The 21,708-nt window shown below is 59.2% G+C and overlaps 1 protein-coding gene across 3 annotated transcripts in view; it reads left to right on the top strand.

Annotated features, from left to right (window-relative positions):
- The window catches only part of LPCAT1 (lysophosphatidylcholine acyltransferase 1), a 40,884-nt gene extending 20,186 nt beyond the window's left edge, over positions 1-20,698 (top strand). For 2 of the 3 annotated variants that reach the window (XM_067030772.1, XM_067030771.1), the window contains exons 3-15: positions 2,490-2,654; positions 2,749-2,963; positions 5,128-5,240; positions 6,573-6,633; positions 6,926-6,984; positions 8,744-8,778; positions 9,748-9,802; positions 11,569-11,651; positions 13,960-14,085; positions 14,644-14,797; positions 15,109-15,207; positions 17,365-17,506; positions 18,681-20,698. In XM_067030772.1, the coding sequence (XP_066886873.1) occupies positions 2,490-2,654; positions 2,749-2,963; positions 5,128-5,240; positions 6,573-6,633; positions 6,926-6,984; positions 8,744-8,778; positions 9,748-9,802; positions 11,569-11,651; positions 13,960-14,085; positions 14,644-14,797; positions 15,109-15,207; positions 17,365-17,506; positions 18,681-18,865 (1,492 nt within the window). In that variant the 3' untranslated portion in view covers positions 18,866-20,698. The remainder of the gene's footprint in view (positions 1-2,489; positions 2,655-2,748; positions 2,964-5,127; positions 5,241-6,572; positions 6,634-6,925; positions 6,985-8,743; positions 8,779-9,747; positions 9,803-11,568; positions 11,652-13,959; positions 14,086-14,643; positions 14,798-15,108; positions 15,208-17,364; positions 17,507-18,680) is intronic. The other variant, XM_059061562.2, reaches the window with a different exon arrangement.
- Positions 20,699-21,708: the final 1,010 nt, after the last annotated feature.

The raw sequence follows: 21,708 nt of genomic DNA, 5'->3' as shown, positions 1-21,708 counted from the left end.
CCTCTGTCACCCCGGGGAAGGAGCCGTGAGCTCTGGGCCTGTCGGGGTCGGACCCCAACCCCGAGGGGCACCGGGCGGCCTGCGCATCTGCACACGCGGGGCCCCGGGGCGGGCGAAGGTGGTGGTCGGCATCACCATGCGCTTCTCTCTCGCACGGTTTCTCGAAGTCACCCTCACATCGGCCTGCTTTGTGGAGTAAAGTCTGAACTTTATTTCTTGTATTGTTTTTTCCATTTGACAGAATTTCCGATTTTATTTTTCCTGTTAACCAAGCGAACAATGAGCCCTGAGTGTAGCGGCAGAATTCTCCACCCCCAAAGTCCTGCGGCCGCTGCCTGGGATTCATTCTCCTCCCAGAGGGTCTGGGGCCCTGACCCCTGCGTGGCGTGTGTTTCTCTTCTGCTACACTCTCAGGCGTGATCTGCATTTCCTGGGCCTGTTTCCTTTTGTCTTTGTTTTTTGTTCCAAGATTTTCTGGAGTGTTGGGTTCTCAGAAGGAAGATGTGCAGGAGGAACTCACTCACATCTTGTGTCTGGAAACGTCTTTGTTCTCTCCTCTGTGTTGGTGGGTAGTTTGACTGGGTATAGAATTGCAGGTTTCACGTCATGTGTCCCCAGAGCTTTGGAGACGCGCTGCTGACACCTGCAGCTTTGATGCTAGAAACCCGTTTGTTCCTCTCTGGGAGGTTTTAAAGTCTTCTCTTTGTCGCTGGAAATTTGACAAATTCTCAAAGGAAATAATATGAGTCTTTTTCATAAAATTCATTCTGCTCAGCACCTTGGGATGGTGCTAAAGATCTGGGTCTTTCCTCAACTCTGAGAAACTGTTTTCTTTATATCTTATCGTTCCGTCCTTTTCTTTTTCCTGCATGTTCTGGGAAGTCCCCTTCTCCACGTTTTTGAGGCTTTTTAGGGAACTGGTATTTCTGCATGAGACTTTTGATTTCCAAGAATATTTTCTTTTTCTTGCCCTCTGGACCTTTTCAGAGCATCCTGCTCTCTGGCACTGTGATGTCCTGGCGCGTGTGGATCTTTACACGTCTCTTCTGAAGCCCGCCCTCGCATCTCCTCAGTGTCATACTCCTCTTATCCGTCATGTAGCTGGTTCTGCCCACACGTCCAAGTCTGAGGTGTCCACCTGTGCGATGAACGACAGGCGGAGTTGGGTGCGGGTCCTGCCCTGAGCAAGTCGATCTGTCTCCCGATCCTCTTCCCCTGGAGAAGCTCTGGCATCTCCGGTGTCACTGGAGCCCTTGCCTTGGGGACCGTGGTGCTGGCCCTGCCCTGGGCAGTGGCCGGGGCTCTGCTCTGAGGCCGGTACCCACATCCATAGACATCTCTTCCCCTCGGGCAGCTTGGGAACAGAACTCCTCCAAGACCTTAGAGAATTATCAGATTTGGCTTTTCCTGTGCCAGTACATCACTGTCACTGTTTGACCGCTGGACCCGAGAGGTGGTGGGTGTGTCTCCGATGGAGGGGCTGAGATTTGACCCCCCTTTTCACCAGCTCTCCTCCTGGACCTGCCTTCCTGGGACTGGCTGCGCTAGGCAGCTGGACAGCCTCCCCCACAGTCTCGATTCTTTCTCCTTGTGCATCAGTTGACATCCATTGGCTTTTATTTTTGTAAATGACTTTATCGTGAAAAATATCTTGCATGCAGAGAAGTGCGTTTAAAAACGTGCGGTAGAACAAGCGACTGGAAGTGCGTGCTTTGCAGTCACCTAGCTCTGGGCGCAGCGCCCAGCGTGGCCCCCGTGTTGCGTGGGTGACTGCGCGGGACCCGCCCGTGGTCAGAGGAGGTCGTTTCCAGGCGGCTCCTCGCAGGCGCGGTGCAGCTTCCGAGACCTGCTCAGACCTGTCGTGGCTCATCTTGGGAATTCTCTTGGGAGGGTTGTTAAGCCCCTTGGGAAATCAACCCAATGAGGATTTAGGTTCTTGTGCTTCTGTGCAGTGATTTTTAGCCGATCCGCTCACCCGCGTAGCACAGCAGCACAGCGAGACGCGGGACCTTCTGAAGGTGGCCCTTCTCCCGAGGACTCAGGTGCGCGTGGCCCGTAGTCACTTGCCCGCCGGGCCATCGCTCACTGTGGTTTCAGTGACACGAACAGTGGTCTGGTTTGTAGAATCAGAGATTCCTATGAAAGGGAATGTGCAGATTTAGATGCTTAAGTTCTCATATGTTTAAAAAAGAATAAATAAGAAGCACATTCAGTTAATGTAGCCTGATTTTTACTCTGTTTTCCAAGTTTATTGTCCATCTGATTGCATCCAGAAAAGGCTGGTTTCCGGAGGGTAACAGCCGCATGCCGGAGCCTGAGGCCACCTGTGGGAGGCGAGGGTGAGGCTGACCCAGCAGTCTCTGCTCCTGGCCTCAGCTCTGCCGCCTCTCCACACTTCCGTGTGCAGTTTAGGTGCCGATGACTTCCTTGCATTTAAAACTGATGTCCTTAGGGTGCTGCCACATCACCCGACGTGTCTGTGTCTCTAGTTCTGTCCCGTGGGCCTCCCTCCCCACGATCTGCTGCCCTGTCGCGTGGCTGAGACGCGGCTTCCGTTTTCTTGAGCGAGTGGATGCGACGGCTGCTCCGCGGCTCCTGTGCACAGTCGGCGGGAAGAAAGCACGGCCGCGTTCGCTTCCCTCCAGTGGCGGCAGGTCTCCTGGGATCGGCACAGCCCCCGATGGGGTGCGGGCGACGGGGCTGCGTCCCCCGCCGGGCCCGGGCCTGACGGCGGCGCTTCTCTTGCAGGGTCGTGGACGTCCTGCTCAAGGCCATCATGCGTACCATGTGGTTTGCCGGCGGCTTCCACCGCGTGGCCGTGAAGGGGCGGCAGGCGCTGCCCACCGAGGCCGCCATCCTCACCCTGGCACCACACTCCTCCTACTTCGATGCCATCCCCGTCACCATGACGATGTCCTCCATCGTGATGAAGGCAGAGAGCAGAGACATCCCGATATGGGGAAGTGAGTGAGCCCCCCGTCCGGCTGGCAGGGAAAACCCCCGGCGCTGGCCAGTCCCGGTCACGGTGACACGGCACAGCCACGTCCACACAGGCCATACCCACGTGAAACAGGCACCGGGCGTTGCATCTCTGCTTGCTTTGTTGTGGTTTCTTCTGTGATATTGTTGTGATTTTCATGTCTTATTAACATGCACGTGCCCTTGGCTCTAAGGCGTTGAAGCGCTCCTTGAAGCTCTAACGGGAACGTGTTACCCTCATCACACAGAAGCTCTAGAAGTTGGGGACAACTCAGTAACTGTCCCTTTGGGTTAGTTTCTGTACCGTAAACCCAGGTGTATGAGCGTCCTGAGACCTCGTAACCCATCACCAAAGCTGAGGGCTTAATATCGCAGGCATTGGTCCTCTCCCAGCTCCGGGGCCAGAAGCCTGCCATCAAGGTGCCCCGGGGCCTCGCTCCCTCCCTTCCTGCCTCTCCCATGCACTTACCCACCGCTTCAAATGTCTCGACCACAGAGCCACACGTGGCCTTTCAGCGAAGCAGGCATCGGGCCCTCGCTGTCCGGGCTCGGGGCTCGCGGGACAGAGACTGCGTTTCCTTTCTGTCCCCAGAAGCGTGCAGTTCTCGGGCGGGGTCCCCACAGACGCGCGCAGTCGGGGACCCCCGCCGTCCTGAGTCCAGAGAGCCCTCCGGGTTCCCCGCCTTGGGCCTCGGGCCCGTCCAGGAATTGGGAAAAGCCTCCTCATCTGCTTTCTTCTCTTTGCCCCGTAGACAGAGTAGCTCTGACCGGTAAACCCCGCCCCCCTGCCAGGCGAGCAGGCCTCCCTCCCCCTCGCCCGCTGGGAAGCGCCGCCGTGCTCAGGCAAGACGGTCGCTGGGCTCACCCGTTTCTCTGCACCCCATCCTTCTGGGTGGTTCCTCCGAACCTCCCTTTCCTTCTCATGGTCATTTTCTAGCAGCATCAGGAGCAATCGGTGAGGAAGGATAAGAGAGTTCCAAGTTGGTGAAGAAGCAAAATGTTTCAAGACACGGGAAAAACTCACTGAGACCCACTTAGATTTTATGAGTGCCATGGACCCAACTAGATAGAATTTTATTCGTTTTTCAAATGTTTTTTCTTTGCTTTTTGGAAGACCTCCAGGAAGTAAAAGTCATGAAATACTACTCTTTACAAGTAACAGAAATGCTCAGAAAAGAAGCTCAGAGCTCACCTTGGGCCCAGTGAGGTGTGGCCCTGGGGCAGAGCAGGTGGGGACGTGGCCTCACCGGCCCACGAGGGTGACCGACTGCCACGGCCTCTGCCTGCCGTCAGTTCAGGGTTTTCCGAGAAGGAGCTTCCCCCCTTTACATCTCGTTCGAAGCGACCAGTGTGCTGGGTGTCGCCGTCGGCTTCGGTCAGGGAGCCCTGACCTCACACACTTGCTGGGGCCGTGCGTGTGGTGCTGGAATGGGGTCTGTGTGAGTGTCCTGGGGCAGCCACGGCAAAGCACCACAGACCACAGAGCTCAGAACTACAGAAATGTGTATCCTCTCACTGTTCTGGGGTTCAGAAGCCCAAAATCACGGTGTCGGCAGGTTAGTCCCAAGGGAGGGTCCACCCCAGGCCGCCCTGCGGTCTCCAGCGGTCCCGGCTCTCCCGGGCCTCCCCCAGCCACGGTCGCGTCACCCTGTCCTTGCCTCTGCCGTGGCGTGGCGCTCTATCCCTCTCCCCTCCTTACGGGGACACCGGTCACCGATCGGGGCCCGCCCCGGCGCAGCGTGACCTCATCTGAACTTGACTGCATCTGCAGCCCTCAGCGAGGCTGGCGGGGTCCGAGCCACGTGCCCCAGGCCCTTCTGGCTCTGGGGCCTCCCCGCTTCCCCCCACCAGCCCCCCACCGGTGACACGGGTGACCAAAGGCTCTCCACTCCCCATGGGGTCAGCCCCATCTGTCTCTTTCTCCCGATTTGTCATCTGTGGATGCCTGGAGCTGTTACTGTTGGCCCCGCAGGTTGCAGGGCTTCTGGCCATCCTCTAAGTCCACTGAGGCTTCAGTGCCCCCCCCACCCCGATCCCTCATGGTCCGCGCCGCCTGCCCCGCGGTACAGCCCCCGGGGCACCTCTGGGGGGCTCGCCGGGCCCTGTGGGAAGCCACCCCGACGTGAGCACCGCCCCCCTCTCTTTCAGCGCTGATAAAGTACATCCGGCCAGTGTTCGTGTCCCGGATGGACCAGGATTCTCGCAGGAAGACCGTGGAAGTGATCAAGAGACGGGCGCAGTCCAGTGGGAAGTGGCCGCAGGTGTGCGGTGCTGCTTGCGTTCTCAGCAGTTATCCCACAAGAGGTGACCTTAGGAATTGGAGGGGAAAGAGAAACACGAAGGCCAGAGCTTGCTCCCTCTGGAGGCCGGGGTCCGTGTGTTTCGTTTTATTTTCGATGAGTGCAAATCCAAGAATGTGCCAAATATCAGGTAGTTTGGGTTCTGGCGTTTTAAAAATAAAAGAAACAGGGGAAAACGATTCTCACATGCATCTCAAGTTCCCGAATCGTCTTTTAAGTTCTGTGTTGGAAAGAGCCGTCTGCCCCGACCCTGGGGTCAGCGTGGTCTCATGTCTGAACGCTGTGTTAGGCTACAAGGTGTACCCCATTGCTTCTAAAAGTCCCGGGCTTGTCTGGCGTGTGTCTGGTTCCCTCGGGGAATTGGGAAGGCTGCCCCGGGCCAGTGGGCAGGGGCCTCGGCCAGTGTTAGCTGTGGGTTCATTTGACCTATGCTGTATATGTGTAGATTTTCTTTTCACTTGAGCTGACCTCGAGAAGCTGGAAATCCCACAGGGCTCTCTGGGTTCTGGCTGCTCAGAAGACATTGAAGGCCTTGTTTGTGGCACTCATGCCCGTGGACGGGCAGCCCGTTGGGGGCTGTGCCTCCAGGCTCTCCAGCTGCCGTCCGCACAAGGATGGGCTGACCCCCGCTCCGTCATTCAGCTCACCTGCCTGACCCTCTGGCATGCTGGGGTCGACCCCATGCTGACTCAGTGCCCCTTGGAGGTGATCTTTCTCCAGGGCCCAGGATTGACAGCAACCTCACGGGCTGTATTTTCCACCACGCAGGGCAAAGTTAGCTTACGTTATGTTGCTGGAAGTCAGTGGGAATCGGAGTGATTGGAGGTCCTGGTGAGGAAGGCGTTACTTCGCTGCTGACGCTGTGGGGGTTTGTGTCGCTGGCCCGGCCCCGGCCTCTCCCTCCACTGCCCCCGCCCAGGCCCCGGTACTCGGCCGCGGGCTCTCCATCCCTGCGCCTCTGTCCTGCTGTGTGCTCGTGGCCGCCTGCTCCAGGCGGTGGGGTCTCGTCTGCACAGCAGCTGCAGGTGGGCGCTGAGGCCACCTGTTCACCTATCCCACCGCCCAAGAAGGCACTTGCTGTTTGCGTACCTGCGTTGCTTCCAGATTTCAGTCCAACCAGCAGTTAGAAGGGAAATTAATGAAGCCTTCTATCTGCATCTTAACTTTTTCAACTGAATATAATTAAAGTACCGAAATCACATCAGGACTAGAGGAAATAGGTTGTGAAATTGGCCCCTGTGAACTCTGAATAGTCCCTTTGATGCTGATTTTTTTTTTTTTTTCCATTTCAAGATAATGATTTTCCCAGAAGGCACATGTACCAACAGGACCTGCCTAATTACCTTCAAGCCTGGTAAGTAGTTTTCTTAATTATTTCTTGTTTGCCTTGAGAAGGCGGGAGAGACCCTCACTCCCACCAAAGTGCCTCGGCCCGGAGATGCTCTTGTGCCTGTCTCCTGTGACCCCGGGGTTTTCTCTGAGTGTCCACGGCTGGCACAGACGTTGAGGAAACCTGCCCAGCACTGAATGATGCTGACCGGGAAGGCCTGGCAGAGAAGCCCACTTTGTTCTGAGACCCACACGGGAAGTGTGTGCGGGGGACTTGCTGCCACGGAGATGAGAAGTGTCCCTTTCTCCCTCTGCAGGTGCATTCATCCCAGGAGTTCCTGTCCAGCCGGTGGTTTTGCGGTACCCAAACAAACTGGTGAGTGTGTTTTCCTGGCACGAATGTCCAGTGAATTTCCTGGGCCTGAGAATTGCCCAGTGTCTCAGGACATTGTCTCCATCTACCCTGACATTCTGGAACATTCCCCAGCACTAGCTCACGAAGTCCCGCTTTCATGGATCCCAACGCCCTGGCCCTTCCTCGAGCCTGACGTGTAGCCGTGAGACCCCCCCCGTGTCCTCGGCGGCTCTTGCCTCCCAGTTCGCACTCTGGGACATTTTAAAACTGAGAATATTTAATTCCCGAAGGCTGGTGAGCAGGAGGGAAAGGGGTTAAGTGCCTCCATGGTCCCTCTGTCAGGTGCAGAAGGGTGATCTTGACGGACCCCAGCTCAGCCCGCAGGGTGGGGGGCCTGGACGAGGTTCTGGCACCTGTGGGCGCTCCTCCTGGGCCGCCCTCTCTGTAACCCCCATGTGACGTCGGTGGGCACCGGGGGCTTTCAGCCCGCCCTCTTCTGGGCCAGGGCCCTGGGGTCCACGGTCAGCGCACTGACCCTGTGCCCGTGGGTGTGGACGGGCCCAGAGTGTGTGAGCGCCGGCCAGAAGTGGCCGCCACACGGGCCGGCAGCCACAGCTGTTCGTAGAGCTCCGAGGAGGTGCGTTCGCCGGCCGGTTTCGGGGAGTGAGAGTCCGCCACCGGGGGGCAGGATTCTAGCTATTCCCCTTTGTCAGTTTGTTCCGTCAGCTTATTTGAAGTGCAGCACTGGGTTCTCCTGGGGACGTTCGGCTCGGCTGTCGGGGAGCTGGCACCCCTGCCCTTTGCGCTCATGGTCTATGTCCCGTGCTCTTTGGCTGCTTAAGGTTTGAGCACAGACCTGCGTGGAGGGGGCTGGGCTGGGGACTGCATGTGGGACGCCTCGTGGCAGGTGGGCTTCCAGGAGCCACGAGGGTGCGGGTGGGTGTCAGGCCTGCGAGAGAAGGAAGCCCTGGTGGGTGGCCGGTGTCAGGGCAGAAACAGGACGTGTCACCCACGGTGCTCACCTATAGGTGGCTGAGGGTGGAGAGCGTCTGAAACGTCCCCGTGGGGCCCCGGGCAGGCACGGGGGTGACGGGGTGGGGGAGATGCAGCCCTGTGGCTTTGTTCTGCGCTCCCTGCCTCCGCCCGGGGCTGACCGTCGGGGGCGTGTCTCTGACCAAGAGTCCAGGCAAGGACCCTGGGGGCTCAAGTGGGTGTGGAGCTGCAGCGAGGCTGCCAACAGCGTCATCTGGCTAGGTGGTGGTGACGGGCAGGGAGGGGCCTGCAGAGCACAGGGCAGGTCCGGGGCGTGGACTGAAATGTTGCCCCGGGCGCCCGGAGGAGGAGGAGGCAGAAGGGGGCCGGGCCGGGGTCTTGGGCGGACGCTGGGATGGGTGACCCCGGGGCCGTGGGAGGAGAGGTGAGCGAGTGGGGGGGGGGGACCTGCGGTGGTGGGCTCCCCCTTCTCCCCTGCCCCAGAGGGGAGGTGGCCGGGAGGGAAGACAGCGCCTCTGGGGGCCCAGGTGGCCAGGGCGAGGCCCGGGGCGAGGCCGGCATGCCCGTGGGCGAGGAGGAGAAGGAGGGGGGGGGGGGAGGCGGAGGGGGAGAGGAGGAGGGGGGAGGGGAGGAGGAGGGGGGGAGGGGGAGGCGGGGGAGAAGGGGAGGAGGAGGCGGAGGGGGAGAGGAGGAGGGGGGAGGGGGAGGAGGAGGAGGGGGAGGAGGAGGAAGAGCGCGGCACACTCGGGGCTTCCTTCCTGACTCATCGCTCCTTTCCTGCCCCCAGGACACCATCACCTGGACGTGGCAAGGCCCCGGAGCGTAAGTCAGACCCCGCCCTGTCTTGTTTGTCCTGTCCTCCCAGGAAAGCAGGCCCGCTCCAGTGACCGCCGTGCTGCTCCAGTGACCGCCGTGCTGCTTGCTTTAGCAAAGGCAGAAACGGAGCGCAGGGCCACTGCTGCTGGACAGCAGTTCGGTTCGGCCCAAGGAGGCTAGCTGCACGAGGCTGGCCTTCCTCACACTCCTGGATTCCAGGACTGAAGTTAATTGTCCTTGGCCCCGGCCAAGATAACTGAGAACTTCTCTTCCAGCCTGCGTCTGTCAGCTCGGCGACCAGCTGCCCATGGTCAGCCCCGGAGAGGACGGGAGCACGGGGCCTCCTCCCGCGCGGCTGCTGGGGGCGTACGGGGGTCCAGGCGCCGGCATGGAGGCTGGCGTTCGGGGCGGAGGCCACGCAGAGCCCTCCGAGGCCCCTGGCGCGCCCGAGTGGCGGGGGTGGCATTGCTGAGGCTGGAGGCCGAGTGGGCGGAAGCTGGGGAATGTCTGGGAAGGGGATCCTTCAGGGTCCCGGTGGCCTGGGCGTGGGGCTGGCAGCGATGAGGTGGAAGTGGGGGGTGGACGGAGCGCTGAGGCCAGGCATGGGGGTGGCATGATGTGGGGCCTGGGACAGCCAGGAGGGGACGGGGTCGGGTAGACGAGACTTCCTGAGCTGGAGGACAAACAGGGCACGGCAGCTTCCAGGACACAGCCAGGCGCGTGTGCGTGTGTTTAATAAGCTCAGTGGAGACTTCTGTTTAATCAAAGTAGCGCTGTCACTCAGTGGTGTGTTTAAGGTTCAGATTTAGGCTGAGGAAGGCTCAGCACCCCCTCCTGAAGGAGCATTGCCTGCTCGGTGGTGCCCTCTGCAGGGCAGCGGGGTCTGGAGACTTTGCTCCAGAACTAGAAGTAGCTTAACTAAAAGGAATTGAGAATCTTTTAACCAGTGCTGTAAATCCGTTCATTTTTTTTAAGGTTGAAAATCCTGTGGCTCACATTGTGTCAGTTTCACAATCAAGTGGAAATTGAGGTTCGTATAGATACAGCGTTACACAGTGTTGCGTGGGAGTTTATACGGATGCAGATGTTATACAATGTTATGTTGTCTATATAGTTATAATGCTATATTGTGGTCTCTATAGATACAGTGTTACACGATGTTATTTTGACGTCTCTATATATATAATGTTACATGGATACAATGATATATAGGCGTCTCTGTAGATATAATATTATACAATGTCATGTTGGTATCTGTACAAAGTTATATGTCATCTGTCTTGCTTTGAACTTTTTCCATTTCTCATGACTCCTTAAAGGTGCTTCCCAGGGGTTTTACATCAACTTTGTGTCTCTTGCGTGACTTTTTTTTATCCATTCAGACAGGATTTTAAAAATCAACAGGAAGCTCAGCCCATCATTCTTTTATTATGGTCAGCATAGCTTAAGGGCGTATAAGATCGGCATACCTGCAGCTAATGATTCTTTTGGCTGATATTTTTACCCAGTACTAACACTGCTGATATCGTACTGCTAAACTTATCCTACAGTTATCCTGTTTAATACTTGGTCAGACCAGGTGGACTGCCTCCCGGTATTCAGCCCATTTCCAAAGTCACAATACCTGTCCTCTCTACTCAAATAAATATGGTCGCATTCATGCAGCCTGTAAATGTAATTGAGTGGATGAGGAATAGGGTTTATTTTCTCAAAAGGGGAATTAACTTGCTACTCTTACACCTGAAAATGAGAGATGAGTCTTCCACAACTTAAGGCATTTCATTTGCTACCTTCTGACAAATACTGCAGAGTAATACTGAATTTACAAATGAGCCCGGCTTTCAGCCAGGTTTTTCACTTCAGTAGAACATAAGCCGCTTAATTATAAAGGACTGGGCTGAAAGGGCCATGGCCCGAGTCCAAGGGCGGCTGGCCTGCCACCCAGGGTATTTTATGTGGCTCGTTTGCTGGTGGCCAAGAGGCAGCGGCGGGGTGAGACTCCAAGGAAGATATGCTCTATTTCAGACTGCTTTCTCATGTTAAGAGTTGGAAAGAAACTGTATGGCTTTGTGAAATCACTCTAAATTCTTTCTTTGTGTCGCTCCTACAAGACATCGGTGCTAATATGAGGAACTGTTGCAACTTACAAAGTTTTTTAAAAGGTGGCAGTTAAGTGAAAGACTAGAATTATGTGACGAGAATTGATAGGATTGGGGGATGTTCCTGTATTCTTGAATATATCCATACTAAAGAAAAGGGCTCAGTGATGGTCTTTTTCCTTTCCTACAGTGGGGGGTTGGCACAGGGTGTGAGACGTACTTATTTAAAACATGCAGAGACACACGTTCCTGGGCCAGCTTATTATATTCTCCAAATGCAGTAGCCGTCAAAAAGCTAATAATAGTCTTTCATGTGGAAATAACTTGTCGTGTTACCCACAACACAAAACTGAGACTTCAGACGTGGAAGCACACGGGCGATTCTCTCGATTCTAAAGACTAAGCCCCTGTGTGAGCTCATAAGCACGACTTACTGGCTTCTGTGTCGGAGGGGTGGTGCTCCTGGTGAGGAACGGCGGGCTGTGGGTGGGCACACGCGTGTGTCTGGGCACGCGTGCGCGTGCATGGGCAGCAGCGACAGCCCCGAAGGCGCTCCCCGCGGCGGGCGCTCTGACAGGTCTCGATTCGTCCGGGAGGAGGCTGTCCTCGTGGCGGCGGGGGGGGGGGGGGGGGGGGGGGGGGGGGCGAGGGCCGCGTCTCGCGCGCGCGCAGGTAACCGGCGTCTCTGTGTGCCCAGTTCCTCCCCGTGTACGCCCCCTCAGAGGAGGAGAAGGAGGACCCCACACTGTACGCCAGCAACGTGCGGCACGTGATGGCAGAGTGAGTGAGCGCCCCTTCCGCGGCGGGGTGGCGGGCTCTGCGGGAAGCCCCGGGGCCCTCGGCCTCCCTGAGCGTTCGTGACTCGGTGCCCTCGTCCGCCAGCGTCGCGGCCTTGCTGTAAAGCCGGTCAGTGGCGTCGGGGAGGCGGTTGCAACCAGCGCAGGCTGAGCATCGGCCAGAGTGTGCTTGGCTGCGTGCTTTGTCTCCTGATCCTGTTGGAGGACCTTTCTGCTTGTTCAACATTCGGAAGATGGGTCATTGCCACTTAATTCTGCGCATTGCAAACGTCCCCGTTAGCCAGCAGTCCCCATGGGGGCTGCGTGCGTGCGTGTCCCTTGGAGACGGGCAGCGGGGCCGCAGGCGAGAGCACTGGCCCGGGTCGGCGCGTCCTCGACGCTTGCCATCCACCCAGACAGCGTTACTAAGGTTCTTACTCCGGCCCGCCGAGCCATAAGTGCGGTATTTGTGCACCTCACCTTACGGTGCTCGAACAACAGTGTGTGTGTAGCTAGGAATATTCTCCCTCCTATTTCCCTGCAGTTCCCGCTAGTTTCAGGCCCTGGCAGCCTCAGCCCCGACCCCAGGTGCCTTCACCCCTCCTGGCAATCCCGGCCCGTCCCTCCCCTCCTCTCACCTCCCGGGCCGGGGCTGCCCGCGAGTTCGGTCACTGCAGCGCCCGGAGGGGTGCTCGGACGGCGTCACCTGTGGGGAGGTGCACACGGCTGCCCTGGTGCGACTGAGGTTCCAAGGGAAAGTCCGCCTCCTCACTACGGATGCGTCGTCCCCGCTTTAGTGCATTCTGTGAGACACTGAGCGAAATCATGCGTTTAACCTCAGCACACGTGAATTAAACTCAGCCAGGCGTTCAGTCTGCCCGGGCGCCCGCAGGCTGTTAGGCACCGGGCGTGGAGTCCAGCAAAGCGCGCCCGCTCCCCTCAGGCCCCCCTTCTCCCAGTCCCACCCGCGGACCCAGAGCTGCCGGGATGTGGGAGATTCTCAACTCCCAGCTTCTGGGAGGTCAGGGCAGTGAGTGACACCCTTGATCTATCAACCTCCAGATAAGAAAATAATATCCACAGAGTCACAGGTTGGGTGTAATTTTTTTTTTTTTTTTAGTTCATGTTCAGACAAACTAACTATTCAATATTTTTAATATGTATCCTGAAGAAACTTTTACGGCGTCATATTGTCCGTGTTAACAGAGACGCGTCACGTTCAGTGGGAAAGGGCCGAAGCCCGTCGGGTCTCGCTTGCCTCACAGCCAGACCACGGGGTGGGCCGTCACCTCCCTGGGCTGCAGTCGTACCAGGGCTGCACCTGGGAAGGGCCGGGCTCCCGACAAGCTTTGCAGGCGGCCCCTGAGCCAGCCTCGCCCCTCTTCCCGGGGCCCGGGAGCCCCTGGGGCAGTTCTGGCGTCTGTCCCCACGCGACCAGGCCTAAGCGCTCTTGCGGGGAATTTAGCAGCCTCGGAAAGAAGCCTTCAGAGTCGCTGTTTCCTTATTACCTGACTGCACCCAGCGTTGCCGTGGCAACAAGGAACTCTGGCTGTGCCCCAGTACCCACCAGGGACTGGTTCCAGGAGCCTCGGAGACCAAAATCCAAGGATGCTCGAGTCCCTTATGTGAGACGGTCTAGTGCAGCTGCCCTCTGTGTCCTTGGATGTGGAACCGCGGATCCGGAGGGCCGACTGTCCCGTCGAAATGAGTCAACGCCCTTTCAGTAAGGGACGCGGGGTTGGGGGGCAGTTTTCTATATGTGGTAAATTTCCCACCATGAGTGCGCTTTTTCCATGACAGTCAGGAGAAGGCCATTTTTCTTGAAATCTGACGCCGCTCTGTGGAATGACCGGGTTCGGACTCTCCCTCTGACTTCAGGGTGGTGCCGGCACAGATAGCAGCAGCCCCTGCTGCCTGCAAAGATGGCTTGAGCTGAACCGAGCGCCACTGCGGCGGTGAAGTCCTCTTTAAGGCGCTCGACGCGCACCAGTTCCCAGTGGGCGGAAGCCGCAGCGCTACGAGGCTCACCGCGAAGCAGCCCCGGCTTCCACGTCACTGCGATTGGGGCTCAGCTCCTCGGCCCTGATGTTTAGTGCTGCATAGGGTCTTTATTTTATTTATTTATTTTGTTTGTTTCAATTTTGGCCGCACCTCGAGGCACGTAGGGCTGTTCCCCGGCCAGGGGTGGAACCCGGGCCGCTGCAGTGCAAGCGCCAAATCCTAACCGCTAGGCCACCCGGGGACCCCCTGAACGTGGCCTTTAATCAGCGCCCCGAGGGGGCGGCTGACGGCAGCGCCCTCCTCTCTCGCAGGGCCCTGGGCGTCTCCGTAACTGACTACACTTTTGAGGACTGCCGGCTGGCCCTGGCGGAAGGCCAGCTTCGTCTCCCCGCGGACACGTGCCTTCTGGAGTTTGCCAGGCTGCTGAGGGGCCTGGGGTGAGTCCCCCGCTCCTTTCTCTCGAGCGCCCAGTTGGAGGCAGCGCTCCCGTGGGCGCCTGTGACACCCACCAGGCCGCCGCGGGGTCTCCGCCTGGGCACCCCGTGACCGAGCTGGAGGTCACGAGGGGCGGGCAACCGTCATAATTAATGGTGCTTTTTCTGAGGTTGGGGGTTGGTTGTCTTTTTTCTCTCTCTCTTTTTTTCAAACACCAGCTTCATTCCACACAGAAGTAAGGGTCTTAAACCCTGAACGGTCAGCCCTGGCTGTCTCTTTATGGATGTCCCCCCCGCCCCCACCGTCGGCCATCCCCTGAGGACCTGCCCAAGGGTGGGGCCCGTGCGCCCACGGGGTGTCGGTGCTTTTGCGGATGCTCGCACGGGGCACGCTCGTGCCTTCAAGCTCCTGGAAGAGCCTCTTTTCTCGAAGACTGACTCCTGCTTGGTCTATGAATCGTTTTAATGTTTTGTTGGGTTTTAATGCAGAACAGTAAACCTGCCGTTTTCAGCATTTTGTAATTTTGTTGAAAAAAAATGTTACCCTCATGTTTTGTTTAGGCTAAAACCAGAAAAACTCGAATGCGATCTGGACAGACATGCAGAAAGCGCCAGGATGAAGCAGAGCAGGAGCCTGACTCTCCCCAAGTTCGCGGCGCAGCTGGGGGTCCCCGAGTCCGAGGCGCTGCAGGACCTCTTTGCCCTGTTTGATGAGGTAAGGCCTTGTGGGGGGCGGGGGCTTGGGGGCAGCTGTTTCCCTTGTGATGGAAATGTTCTTCGGACAATGTTGGAAGCAGAGAAGGGGAGACCGGCCCTCTGCCCGTCCTGCCAGCCACCCAGTCTTTTGGGGTGTCTCCTCCCTCAGAGACGCTGTCAAATGCACATAGAAATTTGGCTTTAAATCAACGTTTGCTGATAAACGCGCCTGTAGTTGGCGTGTTTTTAAGCGGGTTGCCGAAAGGCCCGTGACATCACACCCATGCCCGGGAGGGGGCAGGGCCGTCTCCTGACAGCGTCTCTTCCCAGAGAGGCCGCGGGGAGGTGGACATGCGGGAGTACGTGGTCGCCTTGTCCGTCGTCTGCCGGCCGTCCCAGACCCTGGACACCATCCAGCTGGCGTTCAAGGTAAGCGTGGCGTGTACGTGACTTTCAAGTTGTGGGGTCGCTGAGGCCTGGGTCACGCGAGACTCGTGACACGTCTTCTAGTCCCTTATGACTTTGGTAAACTTAGCATTTGCCTGCTCTTCTCACATAAGCTTGTACTAGCCGTTGTTTGTAAAAAGGCCCGCAAACCTCCTCGACTTGATCTCTCCCTGGAATTAGAGTCCTCACTCATAAGAAGGGTGCAGAGAAGGGTCTTCCTGAGTCCTAGAGGCCTGAGCAGGACCGGGTTCTATCTCCAAACACAGCCTCCCCATCAGCCTGCTGACCAGAGGAAAGCAGGGCTTCGGGACTAGGGAGCCGCCTGCCCCGGCAGAGCCCAGAGCCAGGCCGTTCACCACGGGTGCATTGAGTCTGGGAGACTGGGGAAGCCCCACGATGGGGTCCCGGACCGCCCGCAGATCCACCTGGCTGCCCTCAAGCATGGCCTCACCTGGTCAGTCCCCTAGGATGGAGCTGGGCACGCTATGCCACCTGGAGACATTCTGTGTCTCACAGGTGCAACTCACATTAGCCAGACTCACGAAAACATGATGTATAGGTTAGGAAGCTGCTGGCACTCACTGCCGGGAGAACCCCTTCTCTCCCTCCTGACGCCAGCAGACCCTCTGCGTGGTGCACTGGGAGAGTCCCCCACGGTGCAGGGCGGCTTCTGCGGGTCAGGCCGGGGGGGTTCATCAGGCGGCGGCGGTCCTTGGTAGCGCCCTGTCTCAGAAAGCCCGTCCCCCCCTCCGGCCTTGGCGGGTGCCTCCCAGGGTTGCCCTTGGGCTCATCGCCCCTGTGCCGGTGCTGCCTTGGCCACGCCCCGTCTGGTGGCCCTGCAGCAGCTTCTCTGACGTCTCCCGGTGGACTCCGCTGCCACGACAGCGGCTGGCAGGGAGGTGGCCAGCTTGTTTCTCAGTGAAACAGCTGAGCATGACCACCTTCTAGCAGCGCTACCAAGGCCCCACCTGAGGGCGGGTGCAAGCGCTGCAGGGGGGACGGCGCCACTGTGCCGCCTCGTGGGTCCCGGCACTTTTCCACGATGACCTCCCCTGCAGTGACCAGCCCTCACGGGCCCCCTGGGCAGGCAGACAGCCCCGTGCTGTCCGGGCGTCCCCACGGCGGGGCCGCTGTGTCCTGGTCGTGTGGACATCCCGCCGCGGGAAGCCCACCTCTAGGCAGGAGGGCAGGGTGAACGCTCCAAGAAGCCTGGGGGGCTGGGGAGCAGGTTGGTGAGGGCCCCCCCGCGTGGGGAGGAGAGCCCGCAGACAGCGCCGGGGTGGCGGCCCGCGGCTCTCCTGCAGCCCCTGGTCAGGCTGGCGGGAGGCTGGGGCAGGAGGAGCAGGAGGTCAGGAATTTACGGCGCAGGATGCAACGCGGTCGTGCGCTGGTCTCGGCCCGTCGGTAGCCAGGGTTGCGGCTGGACCGGCCCCTGGGGCTCTCGGTGTGACGCAGCACGCCCTCGGCGACAGCCATCGGGGAACTCTGAAAACACAGGTCTATGAGTCACAGGTCCTGGAGGGCACACGGCGCGCCCCGGCTGCAGCGAGGTCACAGGTCACGGGGAGAGAGGGTGGATCTGGGGCTCTGCCTTTGTCGGGGTTGAGGGTAGGGGCCTAGGGTTTGGGGGGTTCACTCTTTCTTGGCGAATTTCAAGTGTAAGAGTGGGAATGAGGGCACGGGAGAGGAGAAGCAGGGTCCCTGAGGCGGTCAGTCAGGTGGGTCACCCAGGGCCTTCTGGAAGGGGGACCTCACGGCCGGCGGGCGGCCCGGCTCCTTTCCTGGCGGTTTCACTGGTCGCCGCGACTCACAGCCGCAGCGCGTCCATTCAGGTGGGCATCCGTGAAGCGGGCGCCTCGCAGCCGAAGGCCGAGCGCCAGGTCCTCGCGTTGCAGTGCAGACCCCACCCTTTCGTGCTGGATTTAAAACCCAAGAGCAGAGGGAACTGCAGGCTCCGGCTGCCCCTGCCCGAGGCGCCCAGTGCTCCCGAAGGCTCGGTCGTGCAGCTGAGTTGCGGCCGTTCTGGCCCCGCGGCGTCTGGGCCGGCCGGAGAGCTGGCAACGCCAAGGAGGAGAGACGGCCGCCCCGGATGGTCGGGGCTGCCGGGGCCACGGGGTGACGCCCGCCCCTGCCTTGCAGATGTACGGGTCGCAGGAGGATGGCAGCATAGACGAGCACGCCCTGTCCAGCATCCTCAAGACCGCCTTGGGAGTGGCTGAACTGGCGGTGACCGACCTCTTCCGGGCGATCGACCAAGAGGAGAAGGGCCGGATCACGTCCGGTGAGCAGCGGGGAGCTGGGGCAGCTCTGCCCCCCTGCACTCTCGCCAGGCCCGCCTGAAACCTGGCAGGGCTGGGGAGGGAGCTTCCAGTCTCGCTTCTGCAGGCCGTGAACAGAAGCACGTTCCCAGCCCAGCTGTAAAGTAGGCGCCATCCCCGGGGCTGCGGCCGGGCTGAGATCAGGGTCCCCCGTGGGGGTAGGGACTCTGTGCCCGGCCCGTCAGGACCGATTCCTGGGGCATCTCGTCTCCCGGGGTTTGGGCTGCGTCACCTGTCGCCACACAAAGCGGGACAGCCGAGACCCTCGGGAACCGGGAGCGGAGCCCCCCCTGGGGCCCGAGGCCGGGGCTGTGGGAGCGACAACCCCAGAAGGCGGCCCGCTCAGCGCCGGCCGCGTGTGCATCTGCGGAGGAGCCCGTAATCTCCCTAAAGGGAGAGGAGACGTTTGCTCAGGAAAGGTCATTGTGCACGTGGTGTTTGGGTGTGTTTTTAAATCGCATCCAAATGTCAGGCAGGAGCCGCAGCGCGTTGGTTTGGGTGTGCGCGCGCGTCTGCGCTAAAGGGGGCCGTGCCTCCCGGTGCGCGGGGGCTGCTGCCGAGCCTCGGAGCCCCGACCGACTACAGACTCCCCTTGCGGGCGGCTCCGCTCCCAGCGGGGGCACGGCGTTTCCCTGCAGCCGCTGCAGCTTGCCGTGCCCTGGGCCCGGGGCTCTGAGCGTCACCGAGCCCCCAGGGTGAGCCCCGGCGCAAGCCCGGGGGCGCTCCCCGCCCCGACGCCGGGACCCAGGGCCACCGTGGGACACACAGCCGCGCAGACCCCACGGCGGCTCGGGGTGACTCTCTGTGCACCTGGTGTCCCCAGGGCCTAGCTGTGTCCATCGAGGCTCCTGCCTCGGGGGTATCAGGCCGCTGCCAGGATGCTGAGCCCCCACAATACATCCCTGACTTGATCCTTCAGTTTCCCCAAAGCAGGAGTAGCCGAAAGGACGTGAGGGCCGCGCTGGTCTTCACGGGGAATGGGGTACACGGAGAAAAGTGAGGTGCTTCTCGTGGCCTCCTGAGGGTCCACGTAGATGCCACGACGCCCCCAGGCTGTGAGTGGGGCGCCAGGGAGACACCCGGACTCTAGACCTCTGCCCCCGCAGGCCGGTAACCAAGGTGCCTCTGTCTTTCCAGCCGACTTCGAGAGGTTTGCCGAAGCGTACCCCGACTTCGCGGAGGAACACCTGTACCCCCAGCAGACACAGTCCCAGAGCTGCACGCCGACGCCCCCGGCTCCCACCCCCAACGGCTTCTGCGCCGACTTCAGCCCCGAAAACTCGGCCGCTGGGGCGGAGCCTTTCCGTAAGAAGCTGGACTAGGACGTGAGGTTCTGGAGAGACGAGGCCTCTGCCCAGCCGCCGCCCCGTCTGCCGTGACAGCATCCGGGCTCCAGGCTCCCACACGTGCTGTCCCTTTCCTGCCCTCGGGCCCGAGTCCTAGAGCAGCGCGGGCCCGAGGCCGTGGCCTTGCGTGCCCTGACGGGCGCGGCGAGCTCATGGGGGCGGCTCCTGGGGCTCCCTTCCAGGCGGCACTCTGGGGCCGGCCCGGGCGTTGCTCTCTTTTCACCTCGAGCCTCCCATTTTGTTTCCATCCTCTCCCAGCGTCCCTGCTGATCCGCTCCAGGCCGCGCAGGCCGGCGGCTGCCACACGCACCTGAAAGCAGGACGTGTCACCCGCGTTTCGATTCCGGCACAAAGGCTCTGCCGACCTCGGTGGAATCGGTGGGCAGACCGCCATCTATCTGATTTTTCAACGTTTCTATATTTTCAGGAGCTCATGAGTATTTTATAAACTTCATTTAGATACTTCAGGAAACACTCAGCATTTTTTTACGAAAAGAGAATTGCTTTTCTACTTCATCTTCCTTTGAGGGTCAGGGGATGTTTATTTATAGGCCCTTTTCCTGACTGACCCTGAGGCTGGCTGGGGCTTTGAGCTCACTCTCCCTCCAGCCCCTCTCGACCAGGGAACTCCTCTCCACTGAGGCACCGGGCCCGGAACCGGTGCCCGGTTGTCTCCTCGGTCCTTTACAAACCCCCTCTTTTTATACCAGCTTGGGGTTTCTGTTTCCGTGTGACATGATCTACTTCACCGAAGTGTCAGCTCCGATCAGAGCATTGAATGTGGGGGAGATGAGGTGGGCTGGGGTGGAAATGGGGGGGGGGGGTCCTGCCTCCCGGGCCGGGTGCCCCAGGGGATGGTGACACCCTGGAAGGCCCTGCCTGCGCTGACTGGGTTCTCGGGGCATCTGGAGACGGATGAGCCTCGGGGAAGGAGGGGGCTGGGAGCAGTGCCACCGGCTCGGGAGGGCCTCCAGGTGCTGCCTTCACTCTCCTGAAACCACCTTGATTCATCTCCTGGTGACACAGCTAGAAACCTGGCCTCAAAGCACAATGACAACCACCCACTGAGTTTGTTCCCTGAAGCAAAGCCTCTGGGTCTGTTTGGGAAATTTTTTTTGAGTTTCTAAGAGGATTGGATTTTCTCTTGGGGGCATCTCCATAGGAAGTGACCACCAGAGCCAGAAGTACAGGGAAAATGTTTACTAACTTCCTGAGGCTTGGAGATGTGCGAGTCTACAGTTAGACGTCAGAAAAGGAAACACCCGTAACTTCCGTTCATTCCGAAGGCCCTCCTGCCCCGCGCGGGGGGTGACTTGACATTCCAGGGCGCTCGCCCGTCAGGCACAGAGCTTCCCGCACGGCCTTGGTAGCAAACAGGACTGATTTCATGATCGTGGGATGCGTGGAGTTTCATTTTTAAAAGAGAAAAACCCACACCTGGCAATGAAGGAGGAGAACAAGCTGAGATGTTCTGAGGAAGGGCCTGGGCCCCGCGTCTGTGGATGAAGGGTTTTTGAATGAAACGCCGCTGTGCGTTTTCAGGAAAAAAATCTCTGATAAACAGACACTGAATGGATGTTTGTTCCTCCTGATCCTCTTTTCTCTTTCGTAGCGACTTAGGGTCGCGGGCATCCAGAACTGTGAATGTACAGAGCTCGGGACTCAATCCCCTCGCGTGAGACCAGGAGCCACAGAGGCGCCCGCCGCCTGCAGAGGCCCTGCCGGGCGCGAGGGGGGTGGGACGGGTGCCTCCAGACAAACTCGGGGTTTTCAACGGAACGAATAAAACGCAAAGTCTTACGTACTTGAGGATGTATTTGTTATGTGTGGTTTTTTTCATCAGAAAGACAACAGCAGATGTGGCGCAGGCTGTGACAGGAGAGCCAGACCCGCCGAGATTTCTTAGTGCTTTTCTGGGACTTGGGGAAGCATCGTAACCGAACTCTTGTAGGAAAAGCTTTCTGGGCGGCAAAGGGAGGGTCGGAGGTTTCGCTGGCACACAGACAGCGGCCGACGTCTGCTCAACCTCGTAGGCTGTCTGCCGACCTGCCGAGTTGGTTTCCGTAATTTCTCTGCGAAACACCCACCTTCTACGTATGCTTTGTCGAGCAGAGAGAGACAGGAATCTTGAATTCGTCCTATTAAATCAGTGAAGGATTTAGAAACAGAAGTGAAAGAGCTGATGTACTGCAGTCCCGAAAACCGTATAGGAGAAAACTGAGGTTGTGTAGCCAGCGGCTTCCGGATGGAGTGACACTTAGCATCGTGTTCATGTCGTAAGTCAGGGAAGCCAGAGAGGGAGCCCGTGGGCTGAGCCCGTCGGGGCGGCGGCACCGGAAGGACGTTCAGGTACCAACAGGGGTAGGCATTGGCCCTTCCTAACAACAAATGGGTGTTGCCTGTGAAATTGGTTAAAGTTGGCTCAAGTCTTTAAGTAAAAAAAGGGTCACAGCAAGCCCGGGTCTGGACATTTCACATTCAAAGCTGGACACAGCTTCCCAGTCGAAGGGAGGGGACAAGCAGCCCCTGGGAGCTGGGGGGGTGGGGTGGGGGGAGGAGGGCACACTGCCCTGGAACCTGCCGCGGCTTCTGGGGGTTCCCAGCGCCCCAGAGGGGACGGGCGTCAAGGAGCGGTGGGCGCTCAAGGTGTTCCTGGTGGCGATTCCTACAGAAGCAGAAGGTTCACCTCTGCCCACCCCCCTGCCCCCATGTGCTGAGCCAGCCGGAAGCCTTCCAGCCAGCGGGGCAGCGCCAGAGCCCGAGCCCCTCCTGGGGCAGAGGTCCGCAGGGGGGGTGCCGCCCTCCGAGAGCAGCAGGTG

Source organism: Kogia breviceps, chromosome 4 (assembly GCF_026419965.1).
Source record: "Kogia breviceps isolate mKogBre1 chromosome 4, mKogBre1 haplotype 1, whole genome shotgun sequence".
Taxonomy (NCBI): domain Eukaryota; kingdom Metazoa; phylum Chordata; class Mammalia; order Artiodactyla; family Physeteridae; genus Kogia; species Kogia breviceps.
The sequence above is the reverse complement of the archived record's forward strand: the minus strand, read 5'-3'. Positions and strand labels throughout refer to the sequence as shown.